Source organism: Dysidea avara, chromosome 1 (assembly GCF_963678975.1).
Source record: "Dysidea avara chromosome 1, odDysAvar1.4, whole genome shotgun sequence".
NCBI classification, from domain to species: Eukaryota; Metazoa; Porifera; class Demospongiae; order Dictyoceratida; family Dysideidae; genus Dysidea; species Dysidea avara.
In genome coordinates this window covers 64038722-64064046 of record NC_089272.1, presented here as the reverse complement: position 1 = coordinate 64064046, position 25325 = coordinate 64038722, and the positions used below count along the sequence as shown (strand labels likewise).

Genomic DNA, 25325 nt, shown 5'->3' with positions numbered 1-25325 from the left:
TAGCATTAACTAAGCTGGAACATTACTTATGACATGTAGAAAATGCCCAGAGTCTTCTGAAACAATTTCTTCCATCCAAACAGAGAGTCAACCTGCAAATGCTGTACCACCCAATCTTGAAAGTGTGTGTGAATCAGTTGAGTCAGAAGCTGACCCTCTCAGTTATTTCAATGAATAAACTTTGCCTCGGTAAAAAAATTTTCCTGGCTACACCACTGTGTATAGCTAGTAACTCTGTATCTCATTCTGCTAGCTACTGTCACTGCATGAAGGAGCTACAGGGAGTATTGCCTTCTATGCTGGAAATTCATCTAAACTTATCTAACAATAACAGTAGTTATGCAGTGACCACACAAAGTGCAGTGTAAAATAGACCCGAAAATTTGCCATTAGGCCAATGAAACTTGATTACCAGTTTCTCGCTCAGATTTTTGAAAATTTGATGCGGGCGAGCGGTTATTATTCATTATTCATTATTTTCCAAAAGGCACAACACACATCCCAAACATGAAGATTTCTGCCAAAAAAGTGAGTCTACATTGATTACTCCTACATTAAATACGTTACTAATCCATATAGCTAACAAGTGATTTTTCCATTAGAGTATAGCTCATTGCTCCATTAGAGTAAAAGTGACTGCTCTATTAGAGTATTTCAATCTGAAATACCAATAATGAAATTCCATGCGGGTGTATCAAAAGCATGCGGGCGATGACGCGAAACTGCTAATCAAATTTCATTGACCTTGGTAAGGCATATTATATAGTGCCGGCAGTCACGTGCATTAAAAAAAACTTAGACAAAAAACCTAAGAAAGCAAAAAAAAAAAAAAATGAAAAGTCTCAGCAGGGGCTCGAACCCGGGCATCCGTACTCATAAGCAATGCTCGTAACCATTATACCACCGGTGCTGCAGCTACTCACCTTCCTTACTTTCTACCTTATAAACATCCGACTGAAGTGACTTCTATATATAACAAGAGTGAAGAAGAAACCAAAGCTGAACCCTAGCCTACCCCTAACGCTAAGGAACTGCTTTTCGAATCCCCTAAAGTTGAATGCTCGGGGCAACCTACCAGACGCGGCGTGCCCTAAAGTTGAATGCTCGGGGAAATCTACTAGACGCGTGCCCTAAAATCGAATGCTCGGGGCATATTGGACGCGTACCAACTCTAGCTCGCCTAGAGACAACTGGTTTGTTTGATAGTCCAGCAAATGATGGACTTCTGCCGGTAAAATAGCCGTTCACGTTCGTAACCGGTGCCGGTACTACATCCACTTTGATTAGGTAATTAATTTGCGCATGCCTCTCGCATGCCAGTTGAGACTACCTGACACCAGGGACTACCTGACACCAGGGACAGATGGAATCCTCGCAGTCAAAATCAGACTACAGCAAGTCTGTTAATAACTCACTAGCGTTACAAGTTGAACGAGTGCACAAGTTCTATGGAAGAGGACGCAGCGCCTATCACGTGTTGCGCTCGCTCGACATGGAAGTGCAGTACGGATCAGTGTAAGCCAATAGTACTACAAAGTTGTTCTGACCTTATAAATGAACTTATCAATGTCCCCCCCCCGTGGATCACTATTAGTCACTTGTTAATAAATATTACCCACTGTCAGTGAGTATACCCAACCTATTATATAACAAATAGCTATCTTAAGAGGTTTGGGTTTTTCTGGCTAAAAATATCACCAGCTTTACAATACCATTATCCTGGTGCCTTGGCAGTATTGGTTCGGTTAACAAAGCCTAAAAGTACCTTCCGTATGACCCTAAATGCTTTCAATAGATTGTTACTAAATTTTTAAAAATATATATGGAATTTTCTACTAACCAGCTGCCTGGTGCTTTCAGGCAAGTGTAACGGCTAAGGCTACAGGCTTGATTTTTTTTTTCAGTGTTCAACGTTGCTTTGTCCCGAGATGTGTCTTTTAGCACTGGATTGACTTCTACTGTTCTTTGTTTGTTATGCTGTGAAACGGGAGCTGAAAGCAAAATGTAATGGTCACTTCCTAGGCCACTTCAGTGCTGATAGTTGGGGTGCATGAATTGTCCATGTTTTCATGGTGACTGGATTGATTGCATGTGCTACTGTTCTTCATTAGTAGCGCTGTGTAACAGGCTGAACATATATAACTTAAAGTAAAGTGTAATGGCCACTTCGTTTCAAGTCAGTAATTGATAGCTGGGGTGTGCATTCAGGCGAAAACATAACATTAACTCTGACACTATTCTTTCATATAATACGGTATGCATGGATTCACCAGTTATAATGATGTTACAAAAAAGTGAACAAATTAGTACAAGGATTTTCATTAGGGATCATAGAAAAAGTAGGGAAACAAGGGAGGTCGCCTACACCTGCACTCCTGCAGATATACCAATGGACATTTAATCCCTAATTCAGTCATGGGTATAGACTTAGGGATTAAATGTCCACTAGTGTATCTGCAGGTATAGGTGACCTCTCTCGTTCCCTACTTTTTTGTGTTCCCTAATTGAACTTAAAATCTTAAAATTTCCTTATACTTGTCATTATTATGGTTGATCAGGGTACCAGTGCTAGTGTAGTGGTAATGGTCACCACTGTATAATGGTCACAAGGTCCAAATTTTCTCTTAATATATCATTTTAAGTGGTCAACTGTAAAGCACACAAGGCTAACATTCTTGTTTCCCCATCACCTGCTTTCCCTACAGCATTAGTAATTTTATTGTAACTGAAATAGATATATCTGTTAAAGATTGAGGTACTCTAATAGAGCAGTCAGCCACTTTAATGTAACGGTCAGTTACAGTATTCTACTGCAGCGATCAAAGTTATTAATTATTTACTAGGAAACATGTCTATAGATTCAAGGAAATATATATATTATGTTACTTTGAAAGTACAATAGAACAGTCACCGCAAAAGTACTCTGAATTAGACTTACATGTGTTATGTTAATTATCTTAAGCAAAATAGAGTGTTTCTGGAAAAATATTGAGCATAACAGGATAAAGGAGAATTACTGGAAAAAATATAGTAGGAAGAGAAAAGCATGCAAATACTCATTCTTATTCACGCGATTACTTTAATAAGCCTGGTGCCATTGTTTCTATTGGTGCCAAATATGTTGGTATACTAGGTATAATCATGTCATCACAAAAAGTAGAAAAGGCATTTTACATTTGAGAAAGGGTTTTAAAAGTAATAAGCCGTGCAACTAGGGAGCTTAATTTATCTGTGAATGCACCAGACTATAGTGTTGCACCGATAATCAGTTCAATAATTGGTATCGGCCAATATTGGTTACTAGCCGATTAATCAGTTTTGATTAAGTCAAAGGCAATGTTAATCTCCACTGTATAATGATGTCGGGGAGGCTAGACATAAGTTATTTGGCATTTTAATTAAGGTATGTGTTGACAGTTTAGCGGTAACTTTAGGCCATTCCCAACTGTAAACAGAGGTTTTAGGTTTCTATGTAGTACCAGCCACTTGTCTCAACTGTATAGCAGTAGTAAAATGTACTTAAAACCTGTTTACCATGAGTAACTTTTACTTGTGGTATATGTCTAACTTTACATTTTAGCCTAGAATAAGCTGTATATCAATACTTATACGTATCACTAATATGAGCCATTTAATAATGATGAGGATGAGTGTTAGTGTTATTAGTGTATATTGGATCGGTTATCGGTATTGGCTAATTTTGTTGCTTAATATCGATTATCGGAATAATTGGCTAATTTGGATATCGGTGCAACACTACACCAGACATCTCCAGTCATGGTTATACTAAGCTGTATTTGACTAAAGTATGTGACTCCAAAGTCATTTCAATACATGAATTAACCTGCAAGGAAAGCGAAGAAATGCAAACAGATAGATAGCATAAATAATGTGTGCTGTTTATCATTTGATTTTCTTCTTGTAGTTATGGTCTCCTTGGTGCTAGTGGGTGTGGCAAGACCACATTATTACGTTGTGTCCTGGGACGTTTACCCATCCAATCAGGACACATCCTCATCCTGGGTAAACCCCCTGGGACTAGGGGACACAGTGTACCTGGAAAGGGAGTAGGCTACATGCCTCAGGTGAGCTGGTATCATTTCAAGTTGACTTGTTCTATCAATGACATTACAGGAAGAGGCGATAGCTTACAACTTTACAATGAGAGAATTGTTGTACTACTTTGGAACTTTCTATCAGATGAAGTTAACATATATTAGGGAACGGACAGAATTTTTGAAAGAGTTTCTTGATCTGTCTACAGCTGATGTTCTGTGCAGCACGCTGAGGTCAGTGGTTGGCATACAGTATTACTGTTAAGATGTTGAACAAATATAATTGGACTATGTGGTTTATTAGATATTAAAATAATTTATCTATGAGGCTTAGATAATCATAAGTTTACTACATACGTTAATTAGGTACCAGCTATGCTAGCATAATTTATTTTGAGCATGATAGGTGTTGTACCTGAAAGCATCAGAACAATTCAGGATTAAACTTTGCATCAATTAAGATGACATAGAGCATTATGGCTAACATATTAGGATGGTTTTCAAACTTGTTAATTAAAAAGTACATACAACAAAAATTAAACACACTACACACCATTGAACACACTACACACCATTGAACACACTACACACCATTGCTGTCAAAAATGTGTAACATTATTACTTTTACTATTTCTTGGCTGGTTATAATTACACTTAGTGAACACTCTAATAGAGCAGTCACTTACTCCAATAGAGCAGTCAACAATGCTGATATACTCTTAAGAAAACAGTCAGCTCTCAATTTTATTTAACCTCACAGTAATTGGCATAGCCATTCTTCCTTACCGGACCATTACACACATACGGGGTTACACATAAAGTACAATGACAAGCAGACAAGGTGACACATACAAAAACAACTATATTACAATAACAACTATATTACACAAATAACACAAATACAGTTAACTATTCACTACACAACAAGAAGAAATCTTGAGATAATAGGCTATTTTCTAAGCATAAACAGCTGAAGCCTATTCAAGAAACTTAATGTAATAAATTGCTCATGAATAACAGAATAGTCAGCTATTCTAATAGAGCAATTATTCATCCTCCTCAGAGTTATGTTGACTACATAACTATTTAGCAAGTTGTATAACCTAGTAGCAACTTCAGAGGATACCAATGTGCAAAACACTGCAATGCTAAGAATATTTGAGCATAATTATGAGCATAATATTTTAGGTCAAATTTATGAGCACTGTAGCATAGCATAGCGTAACAGGCAAACAAATAAATACTAGTCTGCTCCCTAGTGTTGATACTAATAAAGGATCATTTCACCGGTTTGTGTTCTCTGCGTCAGGACTTTAGGGGAACTGGGGTAGAATATGAAAGTGAGGCCTACAGTATGTGGGAGATAACTAAGACAAAATACCCTGACTGGACCGATTAGCACATGTCAACAGTGCAGGACATCACCCCACCAGTTTAAAATTAATGTGCAATCTAAATTCACTGAAGTTTGAAAGTCATGCAGTAGCATGTTGTACTAAAAAATTCAGTACTTAACTGTACACTACCTGAAGTTTTACAGATCTCTACCGAATACATTAGCTAGTATGTCTCTGTAAAATTATGTGATGGGTATTATGCACTAGCGATGGATGCTTGTTAGCCTAAACTGGAACACTTTTAAAATGACAATCAAGACACAGATTATTAGTAGCTGTAGCTAATAACTAGTTACTTATTTACTTGCCACTTAAAGATGCATTTTGTTTTTCATGTTAAACTAAATCCGTACAAAAACAACCAAGCCATGAAAAAATGGTCCGGTCTTTAAAATCCTGGGTGAAAAAAGTTGTGAAATCAAAGTTGGCAGCCAAGAAATGGCTGTAATGATGTTAATGCTAACAAATTTTAACAATGATGATGCACACAGCCATTATATTTTATTAGCATTAACATCATTGCAGCCATTTCTTGGCCACCACCTTTGATTTCACAACTTTTTTCACCCAGGATTTTTAAGGCCGCACCATTTTTTCACAGCCTGGCTGTTTTGTGTGGATTTCACTTCTTTTTGTAGGCCCCAAAACCAGCCTATGGCTAACTTTAAGGTTTGTTTTTACTCACATTTTTTCTTTTCTATAAAGACACAATGATGATGACTGAAGACAGACTTATTATTGTATTGCTTCAATATTTGGTAATAATATTATTGTAATACTCTAATAGAGTGCACATTTTTTGAGGACTTCTAATAGAATATACATAGAATGTTCTAGTACTTCTGTTGCTATAGATCTATGAAATTACAAACATGTATTTATAAGCAGATTTAAACTAGAATATTTATTTATTTATAAAGCAGAAATTAAGTGAGGTGATTAGCCAAGATCGCAGTGGTTCAGTGGTAAAGGGTGCAGGCGTTAGGTATGGAGGCCCCTGGTTCAAACTCTGGTAAGTTTTTTTCCAACATTTTTGTGCACCTTTTAAACCCAATGTGACTGTTCTATTAGAGTATCTCTATCACAAGATTTTACACTTATTTGGTTTTTGCTTTATAACTTTGTAGCTGTAACTCCATTCAAACTATCACAACGCTTTTGTACTGCCATGATGGTCAGCCTATGTACACACCAAATTTCAAGTTATTCCTCATACTCGGTTTATCCTGTAGCCATGACAGAAGTTTGATCTATTTTTACATGAATAAATGCTCATAACTCCTTGGATATTCATCAGATTCCCAACAAACTTGGTATGCGAATTCACCTTTATACGCTCTTCATTTGTGCCAAAGATCAAGGCAATCAAAGTACACATTTATGTTTTATAGCAATTTTTGCAGTGTGCAAAAATAAATCGAAGCCCCCGTAACCCCTGTATGGCATAAACGAAGAAATCAAATTGAAAATTTGAATGCCTATATCTCGCAAATGGCTGTTGCGAATATAATCAAATTTGCTGTGTGGCCTGGTGGACAGCTATAATGCAAAAATGGTGTGCTTTGGAGAAGGGCCATGGAGCTCTGCACATTTAAAAAAAGTTGTTTTCTTTTTTCCTGTCAATATACTCACGGTGCGGTGCACTGGTTACTTGGCCCATGTGTCTTGATATACCAAGCAATGTGATCATACTATTACTATTAACTGACTGCTCTATTAGAGTATGCTGTTATCACACACAGATTTATGTGTTTCATGAAGAGTTTTGCTTGTAAATATTATTCTGACACTTGTATGAAGCTTGAGCCCTAGGCCTGGTTCCCCTATGCCTAGGCATATGTGCTTATCCCAACACTAGCCCCAGTCTCTTTCAGCCACAATGAAGTACCATTTAAGCTAAAATCTGGCAGGCAACAATAGGTGAGTGTTAAAGTGGTAGCTTTGAGTGCTCATCCATTGTTGGATCAGATGTACCTTAGGACTATTCCATGTATGGTACCACTCAAATGTGATGTTATCTCACATGAGTGTGAGCGATTACAAAAATAGCTAATTAAAGGGTGTGGCATCCATTTCACTCACGAGTATTCATCCTGTTTCAATATTTGCAAGCGAAACGGGTGCTGCACTGTTTAATTAGCAAGTTTTTTAATCACCCGTACTTGTGCGAGATGACGTTACATTTGAGCAATGCCATGTAACACTATAATTTACATTTCTACCAAAAAATAACTATCAACCACATTGTTTCACTATTAGTAATGCATGGTGTGTTGTTTAGCTTCTAGCCTTTCAACTGTGGTCAGGCAGACTGGCAGCAGACAGACCAAAAAATCAGGCATTATCAATAATTCAATACCAGCATTTTTGTAAAGGTTTTAAGTATTATATAATTTGTAAATGCTGATGTTACATATCCTACAACTCTTCTGTATGGTATTTTTTATCATACAGATATAATTTGCAATTGCTTAGTTTTGGGGATCTCTATACTATACAGTACTACTGATATTTTTATCTCACTCTAGTGGTGGTCAGAAGAGACGTGTGTCCTTAGCTGTTGCTCTACTTCATGAACCACCATTTTTGATTTTGGATGAACCAACTGTTGGACTGGATCCTTTATTGAGAGCAAAGTAGTGTGACTATCAATTGAGAGGGGTTAATAATTAGGGTGTGCTATAATACAGGATCTGGGAACACTTGCTAGAGATCACCTCAACTGGTAACACTACTATAATTATTACTACTCATTATATAGAGGAAGCCAGACAAGCTAATAGGGTCAGCTCTATTTTAACATGTGTCTCAAATTTGGATACAAACTATACCCTAATATAGGTCGGTCTAATGAGAACAGGTAGACTGCTAGCAGAAGCTCCACCAGAAGAACTCATCACTACTCATGGTGTAACTGTAAGCTGCTAGCTACTGTAGTGTTTGTATTGTGATTGTATGTTGTAGAACTTGGAGGATGTTTTCTTGAAGATATTGGAAGGACAAAGTCATCAAGTGGACAAGATTACTACAAAAGGAGCATCAATTGTAAGGATACCCTTGTTGGTGGATTGTTTCTTATTGAATGCTCTTCATAGCAACAAGGTGATAAGGAGCCCACAGAAGACACTCCGTTATTAGGCAACGTTGAAACTGTCAATTATCCCTCTTATTTCTCTGGTTAGTGATCACACATCAAGTTTGATTTGTGACATGTTTTCGTCAGGTATCCAGCTAGGTGTACCACGTCTTCCTAAACTACCTAATGTTATTGCTCTGTGTTGTAAAGAACTAATGAAGTTTGTCCGAAGTTTATTGTGAGTTTTTCATTACAGGTTTTTGCAATTGAATTCGTCGCCTTTGCGATTGAATTCGTCCCGTTTGCAATTGAATTCGTCGGTATTGCAATTGAATTCGTCCCGTTTGCAATTGAATTCGTCGGTTTTGCAATTGAATTCGTCGGTTTTGCAGTTGAATTCGTCGGTTTTGCAGTTGAATTAGTCGGTTTTGCAATAGAATTCGTCGCGTTTGCATTACAATTCGTCATAAACAAAACGGCTCCAAGAAACCAACCCGTTCATTAAGAGATGAACTATTTATGCCTTGGAGAGTTACACTTGAGACACTAGAAGGTAATTGAAGCTGGTAGTACGCGAAGTTGATAGCTGTCTGACAAATTAATTAACTTGCTCGCGAGTGACCACACCCATCGCGAATGGCGTAGTAGAGTTTGGAATGTTGCTGGATAGGCTGTAGAGGAGAATTATTCCCTTATAAAGAGTTGTTTACTACCGCTGTACTTGAACAAGTTCTTGTAGCAGCTGCTACATCATGTTTTCGTGTTTGCTCCAGCTGCCATTCTTGTTACGGACGAATTTAACTGCAAAAGCGACTAATTCAATTGCAAACGGGACGAATTCAATTGCAAAACCGACGAATTCAATTGCAAACGGGACGAATTCAATTGCAACAGCGACGAACTCAATTGCAAACGGGACGAATTCAATTGCAAAGTCGCCGAATTCAATTGCAAAAACCTGTATCATCTAATTTAAATATATCTACAGTGCATGGAACCTCTGTGGACAATTGGGGACCACACTTGCTTATCCTTTATATGAAGTTTTCTTTTGTAGGGAGGGTGAGGTTATTCTTAAATTTGTTTAATAATGATATTTAGCAATAACTGTTGAGCTATTGCAGTTATTGTATTTTAATAGTATGGAGGGTCGACTTTATAAGGAACGAACTGCAACTCTTGAACTGTTAGTAAAAACATGTGTTCAATACATGACAGGGTCAGGTTGTCTGTTAGTTAGCTGTTATAAAGAGGTGTCCATTGTACAGAGGTTACTAGTATACTGTAAGCATGCAGTCAAAGACCATGTCATAGTGTCTGCATGTAATCAGGAAGTTTCCATTACAGGAAGTTTCCATTACAGGAAGTGTCCGAGGTTCTATACTGTATCTATAAATCAACATGCAACACATAAATCATTTATTAACTGCGTTTTTTTTTCTGTGTACGAAATAATAGTGCAAGTGAGAGAACAAACTATTGTCTTGGCTTTTGTAAATCAGTTTCATGCTAAAAGAACAGATTTACTAGCTTATACTGTAAGCAGCTGTCACTGTTTAATTGCCATTCACAGCACAAAGGCTGGGAGCGTACTGTACTTAACATTCCAGTAGCATAGATATCATTGAGGTAAAAAGATCAGCTTGGGTGAAGAAAAGATAGTATTGTATTACTGTCAAATGTATCCTATCCACTATTAAACCACGCCCTAGAATATATTGAAAAAATGACTTTGTATGTTCCGAAGATATTGATATAAGCTTCCTACCACTAAGAAAGTAGGAGTGATTAGCTATTGATTTTGATGTGAACAAGATAATAATCCATTACTGTATTAATGGCAAGAGTGGATGATCTGAGGATGTGATACACTTAGTGTTAGCAAATTTGCAACTTTATGAGTACCTTCAGTAGTTTTGCTATATACATATCGATATAGATTGTAATACCATACCTGTTTCACTGCCCATACAAAAGTCTCAATAGTAGCAGTGAAATTTATCCCGTATTTCACTGACAGCAGTGAAAAAGTTGTAATTGCAATTACATTGACTAGAATTTATGTTAACAATGTAGCGCCAATTAGTGTTTACGCGTGTTTAGTACATAGTGACAAATTGCGTACAATGCACAGCATGTGTATATGTAGTGAGTATGGTATTAACTAGTAATAGCATGGGTATAGCAGTGAAATTTGGGATAAATACCACGAGTGTTGTATTGAAAATGGTAAATTTCCAATACAACACTCGTGGTATTTATCCCAAATTTCACTGCTACCCATGCTATTACTAGTACAAACAACTTCACACAGAGAAGGTACACAGATATATATCCTTTCATTCTCTCACTACACAGCTTACTGTTCCATATCATGGTCCACTCTACCATTCAAATTAGCGTAATCTGCCTGGCATATGGACAAGCCATCAAAGACATCAAAATCTACCATACTAACTTTGATACTGGTAGGATGTTATTATCATTGTTGTGTTGATGCTGTTGTGTGTATGAGTGTTGTGATATCTTTGTTATATCCCAGTGAAGCCATACTTCAAAAATTTGCTGAAACTGTATGGCAGCTGGGCAGTAACTAGCTACCATACTGTCTATGTATTAAGGTGTTCAATTATCACCTTTGCTGAAAAAGAAGTGTTTATTGCAAGCGGAAAATGCAACAAAAACAATTACACAATGTATACCATATTAACACAAGTTTTTCCTCTAGTGATTACAACATCAGAATAATGCATCTATGCAAGCCATATATGAAGCCATATAATTATATCAAAACTAATAACACGGGATTGGAAGCTCCATTCGCAGACTCATTATAGTGTGTATATTCCAAATAAGCACTCCTCGTAGTTTTGCGGACTTGCCTATCAGTTGGTGAAGGCTACAAAAGTCTGGTTATTTCAATACCAACTTACGTAGCTAAGGGTAGTGAAGAACCAAGGTGAGTGTATAGGATGATATATGAGCTAGAATTTCTATGCAATTAAGCTCAAATTGTCTTGCAGCACAACTTAAATCGGGGAACACTATGAAACCGTATTTTGTACTCTTTGCCAAGTCTTTGAAGTCATACAGTGAAAACTAATGCTATTGTATAAAAGTACAGACAATTCCAAAGGACTTGTGCCGCACGTTGGTCCAGTTTAACACTTTTCCAGAAGATTTTTAGTGTTAACCAAACAACAAGTGACATAGTTTGTGTACCTGTTTTAGTGTCCTCCAGACAATTACTGAAATTATGGCGAAGCTAAGTGATTCGAGTGTGGCTTAGTGTAACAATTACAGTTCTTTGTTTTGTATGGACCAACTTACAGCTTGTGGAACAAGAGCCAAATCCCTTCCTGTGATAATAGAACATAGCAACCAAGATAGCAACATAACTAATAACATGATACAACCGTCAAATTAACTACTTCCGGTACAACGAGGAGTGCTGGCACGCGAAACAGTTTCCAATCCTATGTTTTTAGTATAGTATCTATGGTTCTACAGAATTTAGAAACCCGAAAGGCCCTGTGTTGTGGCACACGAACAAAGCGAGGACGCTACTACAGGGCCTGAGGGTTTCTGAATTCTGTGTTTTGATGTCTAGATAATTTAGACCACAGCTCATTCATGTACCTTCCCAGCTGCTTGTAACACGAGAAATGTAGCATTCATGAGTAGAACAAGCCCCCTGTAACTTGTAATGGCACTTACTATCCAGTTAAACGCCCATGCGTTGTCAATGTTGCAGGCGTATAATTGCTATGTTTTGTATTGCCCCAGAGACAGGGATCTATTGAGAGGGATCTACAGGATTTAGATACCTGTACGTAGCCAATGAAATTCGAGTATTTCAACTTGCTGTGGTCTAAAATTGGGATAAACTGTTGCTGGTTTCCTTGCATGAAGAAGAAGACAATCATGTAATTGAAGATAAAAGGAATGGTGAAGTGCAGAAGGCAAACACTCGTTGGAACCACAAGGCACCAGTGAGTTTGTTATTGTGGCATGAAATGGTGGCCGTGCACCATTTCATTTGGCCTCTAGCCTAGTGACTGTGACCAGGCATGCAGGAAGGCAGACAGGCCAAAGTATTGTTTACTTGAGATATCAAGATTATTACAGCACTCAAGTACTCTATTAGTATCTCGATCATACCACTCATGTTTAACTTTCATACAAACTGGTAACAATGCTTAAGTTGTGAATACATTTTTGATGGGAATAGATGCTAGCTAAATCTTCTGTTAACTTTGTCACATCTGTGTGTTTGAAAGCTTTGAAAGGTGTTATATTTATGGTACGTGGATTAGTTGTTCTTTAGTAGGTATATCAGAAACTACTACTAATGTGGCACCAGGTAGGCCAGCACCTTTATTATAAGATAAGGTACATAGACCCAGCCCAGAATTTTTATCGTCAATGCTTTGATACTGGTAAATAATATTTCAATATGCTGTTATCTGTAGCTTACCATTCTGATTTCTTCAATGGAACATTTGATCTTGGTAGATCATTTCTGTCACACATTGATCATGATACTATTGATCTGGTGAGTGTACTAGCTGGATGTGATGTACCTACAGTTGAGCCCTTAAATTTATTCAAAAGTACTAGTGGAACTCATGAGGTAACTGGTACTTACCGTCAACAGGAGAAACTCTTGTTTAAATGACCATCTCAACTGTGTTTCTCAATCCCCAATTGATTATTTTTAAGGCTGTCCTGCAAATAAAAATAATGCCATAAAGTGATAATGTTGTAATGTCAAAGTGCTGGCTTATTAATAAGCAGTTTCATTGTGTCTGTTTGAACGTGCAAGGATTTCTGTGTGATTTATAACTAAAACTTTACATCTTAAGTAATAATACATGCCATTTACCAATGAATTTACATTGTATCCTAAAGGTAGGTTTCTGGTCACAATTTGGTTATCACTGTACTAACTTTTATCATATTTAAAGTTACTGGGATACACCTTAATATGATGTGCAAATTAGGAATCAGCCATTAATGTGGGAGAAGGGAGAGACAAGATAAAGGATGGATCAGCCTGGGGATATTTTAGTATTCCTAAGAATTACAGTCAGAACTATATAGACAGGTTTGTAAGTGTTACATATAATAACACAATAATATCCTGAGGTGATATAGACTTGTGAGAGTGTGTGAAGGTGTAGAAGATGGTAGTCCTGTTTATCCAGATGAAGTGAGTGGAGCTGCCATTGAGTTAATCCTGGATATTACTGGTAAGAATGAGTAAAGAAGAACTTCAGAAATTTTAGTATAATTATCAGCACTAACAGTGGAGCCAAACTCCTTGAGATTAGGGTGGTCTATAAGTCTGAAACATCGAAACTGTGTATAAATAACCTTAAAATACAGAACGTTCTTTAATATTATCAAATACCCTAATACTCTAATAGAGCAGTCATTTCCACAGTTCAGTTAACCAAGGATTCAGATAAGGGGTCCGGATAACAGAGGTTCCACTGCATCTTGTTTGTTGACTGCTTTGTAGTATAATTCATCATCATACAGTACGGTAGTACTATTTATCCGGGATCATCATGGCATGGAGGTTTGGGTTTTTCTGGTCAAAAATATCACCCAAAAACTAGCCTCACAATACCATTCTGGTGCCTTGGCAGTATTGGCAGGTATAGTCAAGCTTAAAAGTGCCTTCAGTATGGTCCCGATAGATTGTCCCAAAATTAAAAAAAAATTTCTACTTCAAGCATCAAAACCATACCGAGGCATTAATTTTCTATATCAACACTTTTCTGTAGACACCACAAAATTATTTCAGAAAGCGCTTATGCTGCTGAAAGAGCAGGGCACTTATAATTTCAAGTGTTGCATGTCAAACTTAAAATTAAGGCTGCTGAGTTGTCACTTCAACTTTTGCCAATGCCTGGACTGCAATCGACGAAGAGATTTGAGACGGACTGATACTCGATGGCTTGTTCCTCTGAACACACTGACTCAGCCACTAGTGCCGGACAGCGAGATCAGCAAGTGATTCATGTGACTGGATAGTACTCGAGTGGAAATTGTATTATGTTAGTCGAGACTAAGCTCCAGACAACTGAAAGGGTCTGTTTGTTTGAACAACTTCCGGCCGGGTGAATAGAGCGCGGACCATCGTACTGAGTCAGGTCATACATCTGAGCACCACTGCGGCTACTACAATCAAAGGTAAGCTATGCATGCTATATACTACAGGCCTATGTGCTTCCAATTTTGGCACAGTATGTACTTTAATAAGCTGTAACTAGCTAGCTATGGTACAACAAAAAACTAAACAAACTAGTATTTTAAAAACTGTTAATTTAAAAATGAAGTAGGGATCTATGCAATAAAAAGTAGTGAAACAAGAGATGAATGACGGTATTACAGCATAGCTCGGTGGGAAAATCCCTACTTTGGCACATTAGCTAAAATTTTGCTCAGTGCCAAAGTAGGGACTTTCCCACTGAGCTATGCTGTAATACCATCATTCATCTCTTGTTTCACTACTTTTTATTGCATAGATCCCTACTTCATTTTTAAATTAACAATTATTAAAAATACTAGTATATGTACTTTGTGACAAATAAACTTAAACATGATGTTCAAGCACTCAACAATCATGTATTGGTATGCTAAAGGTTTGAGGCTTAGGTAGAGATTTAAGATGATATCGTAGGCTCTATATGTTAGAGCAAATCAATCGAAGTATTACAAAAAAGAGAAGTGAGAAAATAACAATTCATTTTGTCTAAGGAGTCATAGCTCCCAGGCCCTTGTTTGTATTGCCTGTGATGATACCTGCTCATTGCTGCTTACATTTTTGTATTTTCATCATGTGCAGATTCACAAATCATTTTTGCTTTGAATCAATCACTCAGCCAAACAGCTAAGGTATGTGTGTATGTATCTTATGTATTTAGTGTCTGGAATATACCACCTTAGAGGATGAGGAGGGACTTCCTCAAGAACACTTCAATCCCAGAGTACTACTTTAATCCACTAATAAATGTACATACATTGTTAGGTTATACATTAACATTATATCTCTGATCAGGTCAACAATGTGGTGTATGGAGGAACTGACCTCGACTTCACTGATTATTTTGCTCCAACCATGATTGTTGGGTAATAAGATAATTTAAATAAGTAGGGATCCAAGTGATAAAAAGTAGTCCGTCAGAAACAGGAGATGTGGTGCAGGGAATTAGAATCTTGACATCAAAAATGTTTGAATATATATATCTCCAAATCATGACATGACATCTTTAGGAGAGTGGATGTCTGTAAGCATCAACCCTCGGTCCAAAATGTTTAAGCATAGATTGAATTATCAATTCCAGCTGTGTTGTTCCTTAGCAATACTATGTAGACTACTGTAATTAGAGTAAAGCTTGTCAATGTAGGGGGTTAGAATGTTGACATCAAAACTCTGTTGGTATAGCCCAAGTGAATGTTCAATGTAGCATCTGCAGATCCTACAGGCTACAATGTCAATTATGATACACAAGTAGCTCTGATGTTTAACTAAATTATTAAAATACATGAGGATTTAGTGAGCAATAAATTATGTGTACATGTTCTAGGGCTTGATGTTCATCATAGTGCCTCAACTCTGTTGCTACTCTTAGCATCTTTCATCAAATTCAATCAAAATCTTAAAAACTCCATTTCAAATCTCTGTAGCTATCTATTTACATGCATGTTAACTTAATTGGACCCAAGAAGCTTTATTTAGTAGATGCAGTAACAGTGAAAGCATTAAAATTACATCATGTAGTGGTGGCTGTACATTATAAGGTGTAGTGGTGGCTGTACATTATAAGGTGTAGTGGTGGCTGTACATTATAAGGTGTAGTGGTGGCTGTACATTATAAGGTGTAGTGGTGGCTGTACATTATAAGGTGTAGTGGTGGCTGTACATTATAAGGTGTAGTGGTGGCTGTACATTATAAGGTGTAGTGGTGGCTGTACATTATAAGGTGTAGTGGTGGCTGTACATTATAAGGTGTAGTGGTGGCTGTACATTATAAGGTGTAGTGGTGGCTGTACATTATAAGGTGGAGTACCGATGTGGTACTGTATAGCTCTAACATACGTACACTGCTACAATATGTAACTAATCTGATGATCCTCACATGTAAAGTATTATGTACGATCATGTGTTATGTTATAGTAACTCCGTAACAAACAGATTTGTTAGTGTAGCACTGTAACAAACTTATTTAAAATTTTGTAGTTACTAAAGGTGTCAATTGCACGTATGTACCAGGAGCTACAGTGAAGATGAAATGTTAGTAATTATAGGTTTGTTTGTTACAGAGGTACGATGTATGTTGCTATAACTCTCACTGCAACTAATCTGATCGCGATAAGAAAGAGTGGACTGTATGATCGCACATGGGTGGCAGGTACGTAACTTATTATCAGCCCCACCCACTTGTTATCATCACATCCTACAGGTGTTAGTGTTATAGAGATAGTCATATCACAAATGATGGCTAATGGTATTGTATTGTTGTTACAAATGGTCCCAGCAGTCTTCTTTGTCATTTATGTCTTTAATGTGAGTTATACTGTGTACTATTCTTGTCTGTGAATACTAATGTATGAACTTAAGTTTTAGTAAATACTGTTTGGCTAAAGAAGCAAAATTTGAACTATGCAGTTAAAAAATTCTTTGTTCGAAGGTACGATTAATTACTGTGATCTGAATTTGAGCCTTTGAGTGAAATGTGAAATATTTTTTGTACATCTGGTATTTCATCTGGTATTTGCTAAGGTAAGATGTAATTGGCAGGCAGTCAGTCAGTTAACAAAAAAAAATTAAAGTTAAAATTAAGGGTTGCTCTTAAGCTCTAGCCAACATTGCCAAGCTGTTATGAAGGAAAAATGAGGCTGGTTTTGGGTGATGTTTTGGGCAAGAAAGTCCAAACCTCCATGATCCCTGCTATATATAACTGACTGATACCTCCAGCCAAGCTATGTATAAGGCAACAGGCTTGATTTCTTCACTGTTCAACATCACTTCAACCCAAGACATGTTTTTTTGCCAACTGCAGTAGCTACAATACACACATCAGGGGTTTTTGTGTCCAATTTCTTTCTCCACTATTGTATAGGTGTAGGCTTCAGTGCTTTATTTTCCATAGTGTGACTGGATTGGTTGCAGAAGTGCTTCCCATACTGTTCTGTGGTTATAATGCTGTATAATGGGTAGAACATAGCTGGAACTGAAATGAAGCGGCCACTTTGCAATTGATAACTAGGACATATTTTCAACTGTAATTTCCATAGTAACAGGATTGTTTGTAGATGCACTTCTCATGTTGTTGTTCATTTGTAAAGCTGTTATGATGGGTGGAACACTTTGCATTTCAGTCATTGGTAATTGCGATAATATCATCCTATAGGTAATGAGGGAAGGAAGTATTGCACTAGTTATATTAATATCATACATTGAGGGAATCAGTGGACTTGCATTAGGTCAGTGACACATACCATATACATGTGTTAAGATGCTCAGTTGTCTGGGTCCTACTGTTCTGAGATAACACATATCTTTCAAGTAAAGTAAACACAATGAATAATAAAGCTAATCTTCATGAGTGTTTATACAGTCCCTAAATTCTATAATGAAGGCTTCTTTTCTGTAGCATAAAGCCTGTTAAATGTATGTATGTGTCATTTATAGAATTTAGGTACTGTATTACACACTTGTGAAGATTAGCTTTCTTATAAAACTGTTTTCACTGTATATACACACATACATACATGCAGAAGCACAATTTTTCCAAACCAATTTCAGGAACCACCCACCTGTTGTAATAATAATAATAATACATTTCATTAGGACTTGTCTAACTATGCTGATAGTATCTCCTTAACCTTCTTGATGTGGTTACACCTGCTTTAGTCTTAGATGAATTCCGGATAAATGTAACTAAGTTATGTATTTATTCATGAATGATTATATGTTTTAGCTGAGACTTTTACTGCTACAGGTTTGATATTATCAGCATTTCTATATGATGAAGCAGCAGCTCTACAAGTGGCAGCTGCACTCTTCTATCCTCTTATACTCATTGCAGGTAAGTAACAAGTTACCTATCAACAATTGGTTTCTCCATACATTGAGTATAAAGATTGTTGTGTGTTATTATTTAACAAGTAATTTGTGTCATATAATGAAACAGGCAAAGTAAGTGTCTTGTATATTTTTCAGTGCAAAGCTCTTGCTAAGTTGTGTTTGACGCAAAGAATTAATTGATTTGCATCATCTATATAATAGTTAGACAACAAAAAATACTTTGAAGACCCGGGTGTTGTGATGTTTGAGTGAAACCAGAAGGTTCATGGGCCAGACGATTTCTATAGCTTGTTAACCCCATGCATTTGCTGCTTAACTCTTTTTGACTTCAACACAATTATTGTACCTTCACTGTTGCTTTGACAAAAACCAAGATATTATAACCAAAATGGTGTGGGAAAACAGCTTTTGCATTATCCATAACAAAGGGTTCGTGTTGCCATTACTTCATGTGTGAGCTATACAGTGTTTTGTAAAGCTATCTTAAGTATAGTCTATAAAGTCTTGCAAGGTTCCATGGAATTTAAAGATCTTTTGTTCTGTATATGCATGCTTTAGTTACTTAGAATTACTATTGTAATATACTTTATAGCTCGTAATAACACACAATTATTGTAAAGAAACACTTTCTGACCTGCTTGGTCTGTCAAATTAGGCTCTGAAGCAACTTTTACTTTGATGAGGCTCATTGTATCCTATCTGAACTCAAGTTTCATTACCTGGTTGGAACTTTGCCTGTACCAAAATTTTTAATCCACAATGTTCTCTGTCCTCACAGACAGCAAGCTTAATTGTGTATGTAATGAATCCTTTGTGTATCCTCAAAAGTATTTTGCAGAAAATTTGAAACCTAAAATTAACAATTTGTCTCTTAACAGAATTCCTCCAATACAGTATCACACTGTGAATATACATATTGCTGTAAACCTGTTGGTTGACGCATTAGTATGGCTTATGAAAATAATTATAAATAAAAAGGCTTTTGTGCTTAGCTTTGTTGGCATTGAGAACTGTGTACAGTAAACTTGAGGAACTCTCTACATGCACAACTCCATTGTCAGAATGCCTAGTTAGTATAATTGTTACAATTTACTGTAGGAGTGTTCTGGCCCATCCAATCATTTGATAAATGGTTGCGGACTATTTCATACCTAACACCAGTAACTTATCCTGCTGAGGGTGCAAGGAGTGTATTATTGAGAGGTATGCATATCGTACTATCAGTTGTTTGCTGCATGTTGTTTGCAATAAATGTTCCTGCAGTTATAATGATAAAGTGTATGTATATGTGCTGTGTGCTTTATGCTCTAAATTATAGACATTATAATTTATAAGGCACAAGATGAGGTGTGACAAAAGCATATTAACCATTATACCTAACCAATACTACCAAGACACCATGAAGGTATTGTGAGGTAGCTGGTTTTAGGATAATATTTTTGTATATACGACCTGAAGTGCTTCCACAAAGTTGCTACGAAATATTTTAGTGGAATAATGACTGCTTGATGCCTTCAGACAAACGTAACTCAATAACAGCTAAGGCTATGAATGGGCTTGATTTTTTTTTCACTGTTAAACATTGCTTCAGCCCAACTGGTGCCTTTTTGGCATACCGCAGTATGTACAATACATGCTTCATGGACCTCCTTTGTGTATCTTCGCTGACAGTACAAGGTGTCGATTTGCAGTAGTGCCGTGTGATGGCTTTCCTATGTTGAAGGGAATTTTCTGCGTTTTCCGTTGTGACTGGATCGATTAAAGAAGTCAATTCTCCTAGTGTTCTTCATTTGTAACGTTGTGTAACAGGCTGAACAAAGCTGAAAACAAAGTGTAATGGCCATTTCACCATTTCAGTAATTGATAGTTGGTCAGATGAAAACAATAAGCCTGGCACCATTCTTTCTTCTAATACAGTATGCACAGGTTCATCAGTCATAATAATGTTACATAAAAAGTAAACAAATAAATAGCTATACTAAAATGTAGTGAAACAAGGGAGGTCGCCTACGTCTGAAAATATACTAGTGGACATTTAATCACTAATTCAGTCATGGTTATAGACTATAATCTGTATGCATTTACCTGAGACCCCACCAAATATATAGTAATATCAAAGAGGTGAACAAGTGTTCACTCCCAATGGTTTTGTACTGGAACAAGCATGTTTTCATGTTGTAAACATGTTTGCGCACCTGAACTAATAAATGTATGGGATATTTTTAAAACCTCATAACTCACTTGTTCTTGCCCGCATCAAAGCACTTTTTTGATTACCAGTTCCGGTGTTTAAAGGGCTTCACAGCTCTACTAAATGTTTAGACAGCTGGTCCATGTAACAAGAGTTATTAACAAGAAACCAAGGCTCAGGTGAATGCGAACTGACTATAAAGTAGAGATTTAATGTCCATTAGTATATCTGCAGGTGTAGGTAATCTCCCTTGTTTCACTACTTTTTTTTCGATGATCCCCTAATCGAATATATAATTCTCAATTTTTTCCCTTGTACTTGTAATAGTACATATCATATTTGCTCATTAGCTACAACCTATAAGTAAGTCCAACCTTTTATTAGTATAAGCCAACAGCCTACCAGTACAAGTGATACAAGTGTGCAATGCTTACAGACACATGTGTCTCTGGAGTAATTCAGCCACAAAAACACACTTTGTTGTAGTATCTTGACCTCAAGGGAATTTCCCATCTCATACATTATCATTATTTGTTCATGCCTGCAATGCTGCCATGACACAATGTGCATTAACAGTGTAAGCTGGGTCCACAAACAACCAACAGAGAATTCCTTCACTGGGCAACTGCCCCAAAAACATGTCACACCTTCATATATATGTGTTGATGTGTGCATGTACAAAGATTGTGTTACACAAAGGCCTATTACAGTTGTATGTCAATCAACAGTTCTTGCTATACAAAGTAATGCTACAAAAATAGATTATAGATACAAAACTACACAATACAATTATTCAATCACCATTACAACAGGAAGTAATGCTTTATAATTTCCACATAATATATATGTTACTCATTACTCTGTCATGTAACACATGTAAAAATAATATTATTACGAAACGCATTACTGTAGTGAACTGTTTGGACTACATGATCAGGGGCGTAGGCAGGATTTCCAAAAGGGGGGTTCTGCCCTAAGTATAGAATTTCGTAGGTGTGCACATGTAAACACGTGTACACGTGTAAACATGTGTATTCTTATAAATTCATTCACAATAGCGAGTAGAGGTACTTGAATTCCTCTGCCTGAAGACCTGTAGCTACCCATTTCAGTGGATTTGTGTAAGTTAATTCAGTTCTAGTTAACCAGTATCACGATTTAAAAAACTTAACTCTGAAAAGGGGGTTCGTCCGAACCCTTTGAACCCCCCCTGGCTACGCCCCTGATGATGTATGCTGCTATAGATGATTTGTTATTCTAATTACAGGATGGGGTATAACAGATGAACCAGTGTATCTTGGAATGGTTGTACTTGTGAGCTGGATCACCTTGTTTTTGTTCATGACATGTTTAGGATTACAGATAAAGAAATATTGACAAACTGTATTCTACTCCAACTATGCAGCTAATTCCACAGATAGAGCTAACTGTATCATTTTATATAGTATTGTAGTTGTAGATTGATATCACAGTCCACAATGAAAGGGGTCAGTGGAAAAGGGCACATTTGAAATATGAAGTGGGTGTGTGGTGAGCATTAAATAGACTTTTTAGACATTGATAAATTCTGGGGTGACAGAGTATAGTTTTTGTTCTCTCTGGTGTAATAATATAAGCAAGAGTTCGTAATACATTAGTGAGGGAGAGCATCTAACTGGAATGCACTTATCAAATGCACTGCCACTAGCTGAGTACAGTATCAACACCTCACTCTGTTCTGTAGAATAGAAGCTTCACCATAATCAACACCTATCAAGAGTTCTCATCTTATCAGTGGAGTTGTATTAAACACCTCTCCACACAGGGCCACCCAGAGAAATTAAGGGACCCAGGGCAAAGAGTTAAAGTGGGGGCCCCAGGTTTCCATTCTGAATCACAGCTTCATGCTAGCTGTAAGTTGAAGACAGGAAAAAAGGTCATTACATGCTGACAATGACAATAGCTACCCCTCACCAACCATTTATAAGCTTGCTACACTGCTCCTCTGAAGAATACTGTGACTGCTCTATTAGAGTATTTAGATCTGACTGCTCTATTAGAGTATATCAATCTTTTAAACAGGTATTCCTGGGGCCCCTTTCAGGCTGGGGTCCGGGGAATGTGGGCAGCCCTGTCTCCACATTAGGAAAGGTATTAATTTCATCTTTTGTAGAGGGTATATTGAGTGTTTGATATCCTCCCTCTCTTAATATTATGAACTCTTGATATAAGTCATTTAATATCGTATCAAGATATTCTGAGTTATGAGTAAAATAAAGCTATAGTGTGCTACCTATGTCAGAGGTAGCTATACATGTGCAATTTCAGTGATAACTAGTTTGCTAAAGCATTTCATTAAAAAAATGTTTGGGTGATAGTTTTCAGTCTAGCCTGTATAACTGGCTATCAATCTCCCTTAAAGATGCTGTGATTACAGTACAATTTTTGGGGAAAACAGGTAAGTATGGGAAACAAGGATTACACAAGAATTTTGAGACAAACGTGCAATTTGCACAAGTTTGTATATACATGTGTGTGCTGTTGTAGTGAAGAATAAAAAAAAGTGATTGATGCCATTAATTGGTTACTCAGATAATGCCATACAATGTGACGTTGGTTTTGGGGTTCAAGCAATCTTTGGTTAAAAGTGTGGAGACCATTTCAGCAAGAACGAAAACACATTCATAGGAGGACTGTAATTAGCTGGAATAATTGCTAGACTATCGGTGGTATAAAATCAACATTACGGTTCTTGCATGGAACAACATTGGAACTTTAGTCATTGTTTTTCAATCTTCCTGCCCCTTTATATCACCCATGGGCCAAGATCACTGATTTTTACCACATAATTAATGTGCTGTCAATGAAATGTTTGTTGGGGAGAGATCTTGGTATTATAGTTATAAGATATCATGACTGCAGGACATTATGAGTAACAGAAACGTGTAAGGATTCCTCCTTTAGGAAGGAATCAAACTGGGGTAGCTGGGTGAATGTCTATAATATGGTAGCTAGCCACACTTGCCATCTGTGCAGATTATAAGCAATTTTCAGTCTCCACTCTAAAAATTGCAATTGTGAGTGACAACTACACTGTTGTAACGACCAAAATGCTCTCAGATACAAGTTATATATTCCAATTAAGTTTCTCCCCCCATAACCCTAGAATAAATGCTGAAATATTTCATATAGACATGTTTATAATACCACCAGTACATGACTCAGTGAGATCAATTGTCATAGCCATTACTACTGGTAGCCACATTGTTCCCCACCACAGAGACACCTATGAACTGTATGACTTTTGGATGATGTAGCAGTGACAATCCATATACAATTCCATTGTATGGCCACTGTTCCACATATTCAACCAGGGTACAGTTAACTGCACAGATCCGGCAGTGCACTGTAATATCCAATATTGTACTCTCCCATTTCTTTGCAACCTAGTTTAGTGGCTTCATTACAGAACTGCTAGACCTTGTCTTACCCGGAATCATTCTTCTTTTGGAAGATATAGGCAGAGGCTAAAACTGCTCAGTTTTTACTATGTACTAGCCCTGGTTTAAGAGCAGGAGGTAGGAGGAGGGGAAACATGGGTACTTGATACACATCATGCATGGTTGACACTAAGTATATATTTAATGCCTTTCTCAGAACTTTAAATGTAGCATGTTGAAGAAAGGCATGTGTGGTAATTATCAACATTCTGGTAAACATGCTCAGCATACTACGTTTATCAACTTGTATAAATCATATATCCACCCAGTGTTAGAGTATGTTAACATCATCTGGGGATCGCAATACATTCTAGATCAAGAGCAAGATCAGTACAGAGAAGAGCCACAAAATTGGTCCAGGATCTTCAAAAAATGCACGTGCAATGATCACCTCACTGCTTTAAACTTACCATCACTTAAATTCCATAGACTGCGTGGAGATATGATAATGTTCTACCAGCTATTATGCAGACATTTCAGTCTAGATACATCAGATTTGTTTACTACTGCAACTTTATCAACAACTAGGAGTCAAAATTCCAAGTTATTTAAACCTCAAGCAACATCAAGAGTGAGATCTACTTTTTTCACTGTACGAGCCATCAATGACTGGAACAGTTACCCAATTACATAGTTAAAGCACCCACAGTCCCACACTCAATGATTTAAAAACTTTTCTTGATAGTAGCTGGTATATTTTATCAAATTAGTTAATTATTTTGTATATAAGTTTTTGCTATGTAATTGCAAATTTGTTAATTCTTTTTGTACAGATCAGGCTTTACAGGCTCCTTGAGCCTTCTTCACCTGTAACACTAATACTGAGAGCTGTTTTAGCAACACAATAATTATTTTAGAGGCGCTTAATACGCATGTGGGTGCTGGGTCACAATTTCACAGTTAGTTTGACTTTGGGGTAAAGTGAATTTGTAATAAATTCTAGTAAAATGTGTATATTTTTATGAGTTATATTGGCCTGACATAAAGTTTAGTATTACAGTATAATGAAAAGAATTATCACTCCA

The 25325-nt window shown here is 36.9% G+C and overlaps 1 protein-coding gene across 2 annotated transcripts; it reads left to right on the top strand.

Moving 5' to 3' along the window:
* Nucleotides 1-1130: 1130 nt before the first annotated feature.
* LOC136240831 (ABC transporter G family member 20-like) lies at nt 1131-22317 on the top strand. 2 transcript variants are annotated; one of them, XM_066031892.1, is made up of 23 exons: nt 1131-1231; nt 1288-1515; nt 3926-4085; nt 4135-4289; nt 7981-8088; nt 8143-8236; nt 8294-8368; nt 8417-8497; nt 8548-8629; nt 8676-8766; nt 10887-10996; nt 13001-13083; nt 13532-13635; nt 13686-13780; nt 15385-15434; nt 15486-15551; nt 15598-15668; nt 16863-16951; nt 17003-17106; nt 17954-18026; nt 18545-18631; nt 19729-19833; nt 22089-22317. In XM_066031892.1, the coding sequence occupies exons 2-23, from the start codon at nt 1364-1366 to the stop codon at nt 22196-22198; spliced, it is 2145 nt and encodes a 714-aa protein (XP_065887964.1). In that variant the 5' UTR covers nt 1131-1231; nt 1288-1363; the 3' UTR covers nt 22199-22317. The 2 variants fall into 2 exon arrangements, with proteins under 2 accessions (XP_065887964.1, XP_065887972.1); XM_066031900.1 differs by lacking the exons at nt 18545-18631; nt 19729-19833; nt 22089-22317 and adding an exon at nt 18394-18527.
* The last annotated feature ends 3008 nt before the right edge of the window (nt 22318-25325 follow it).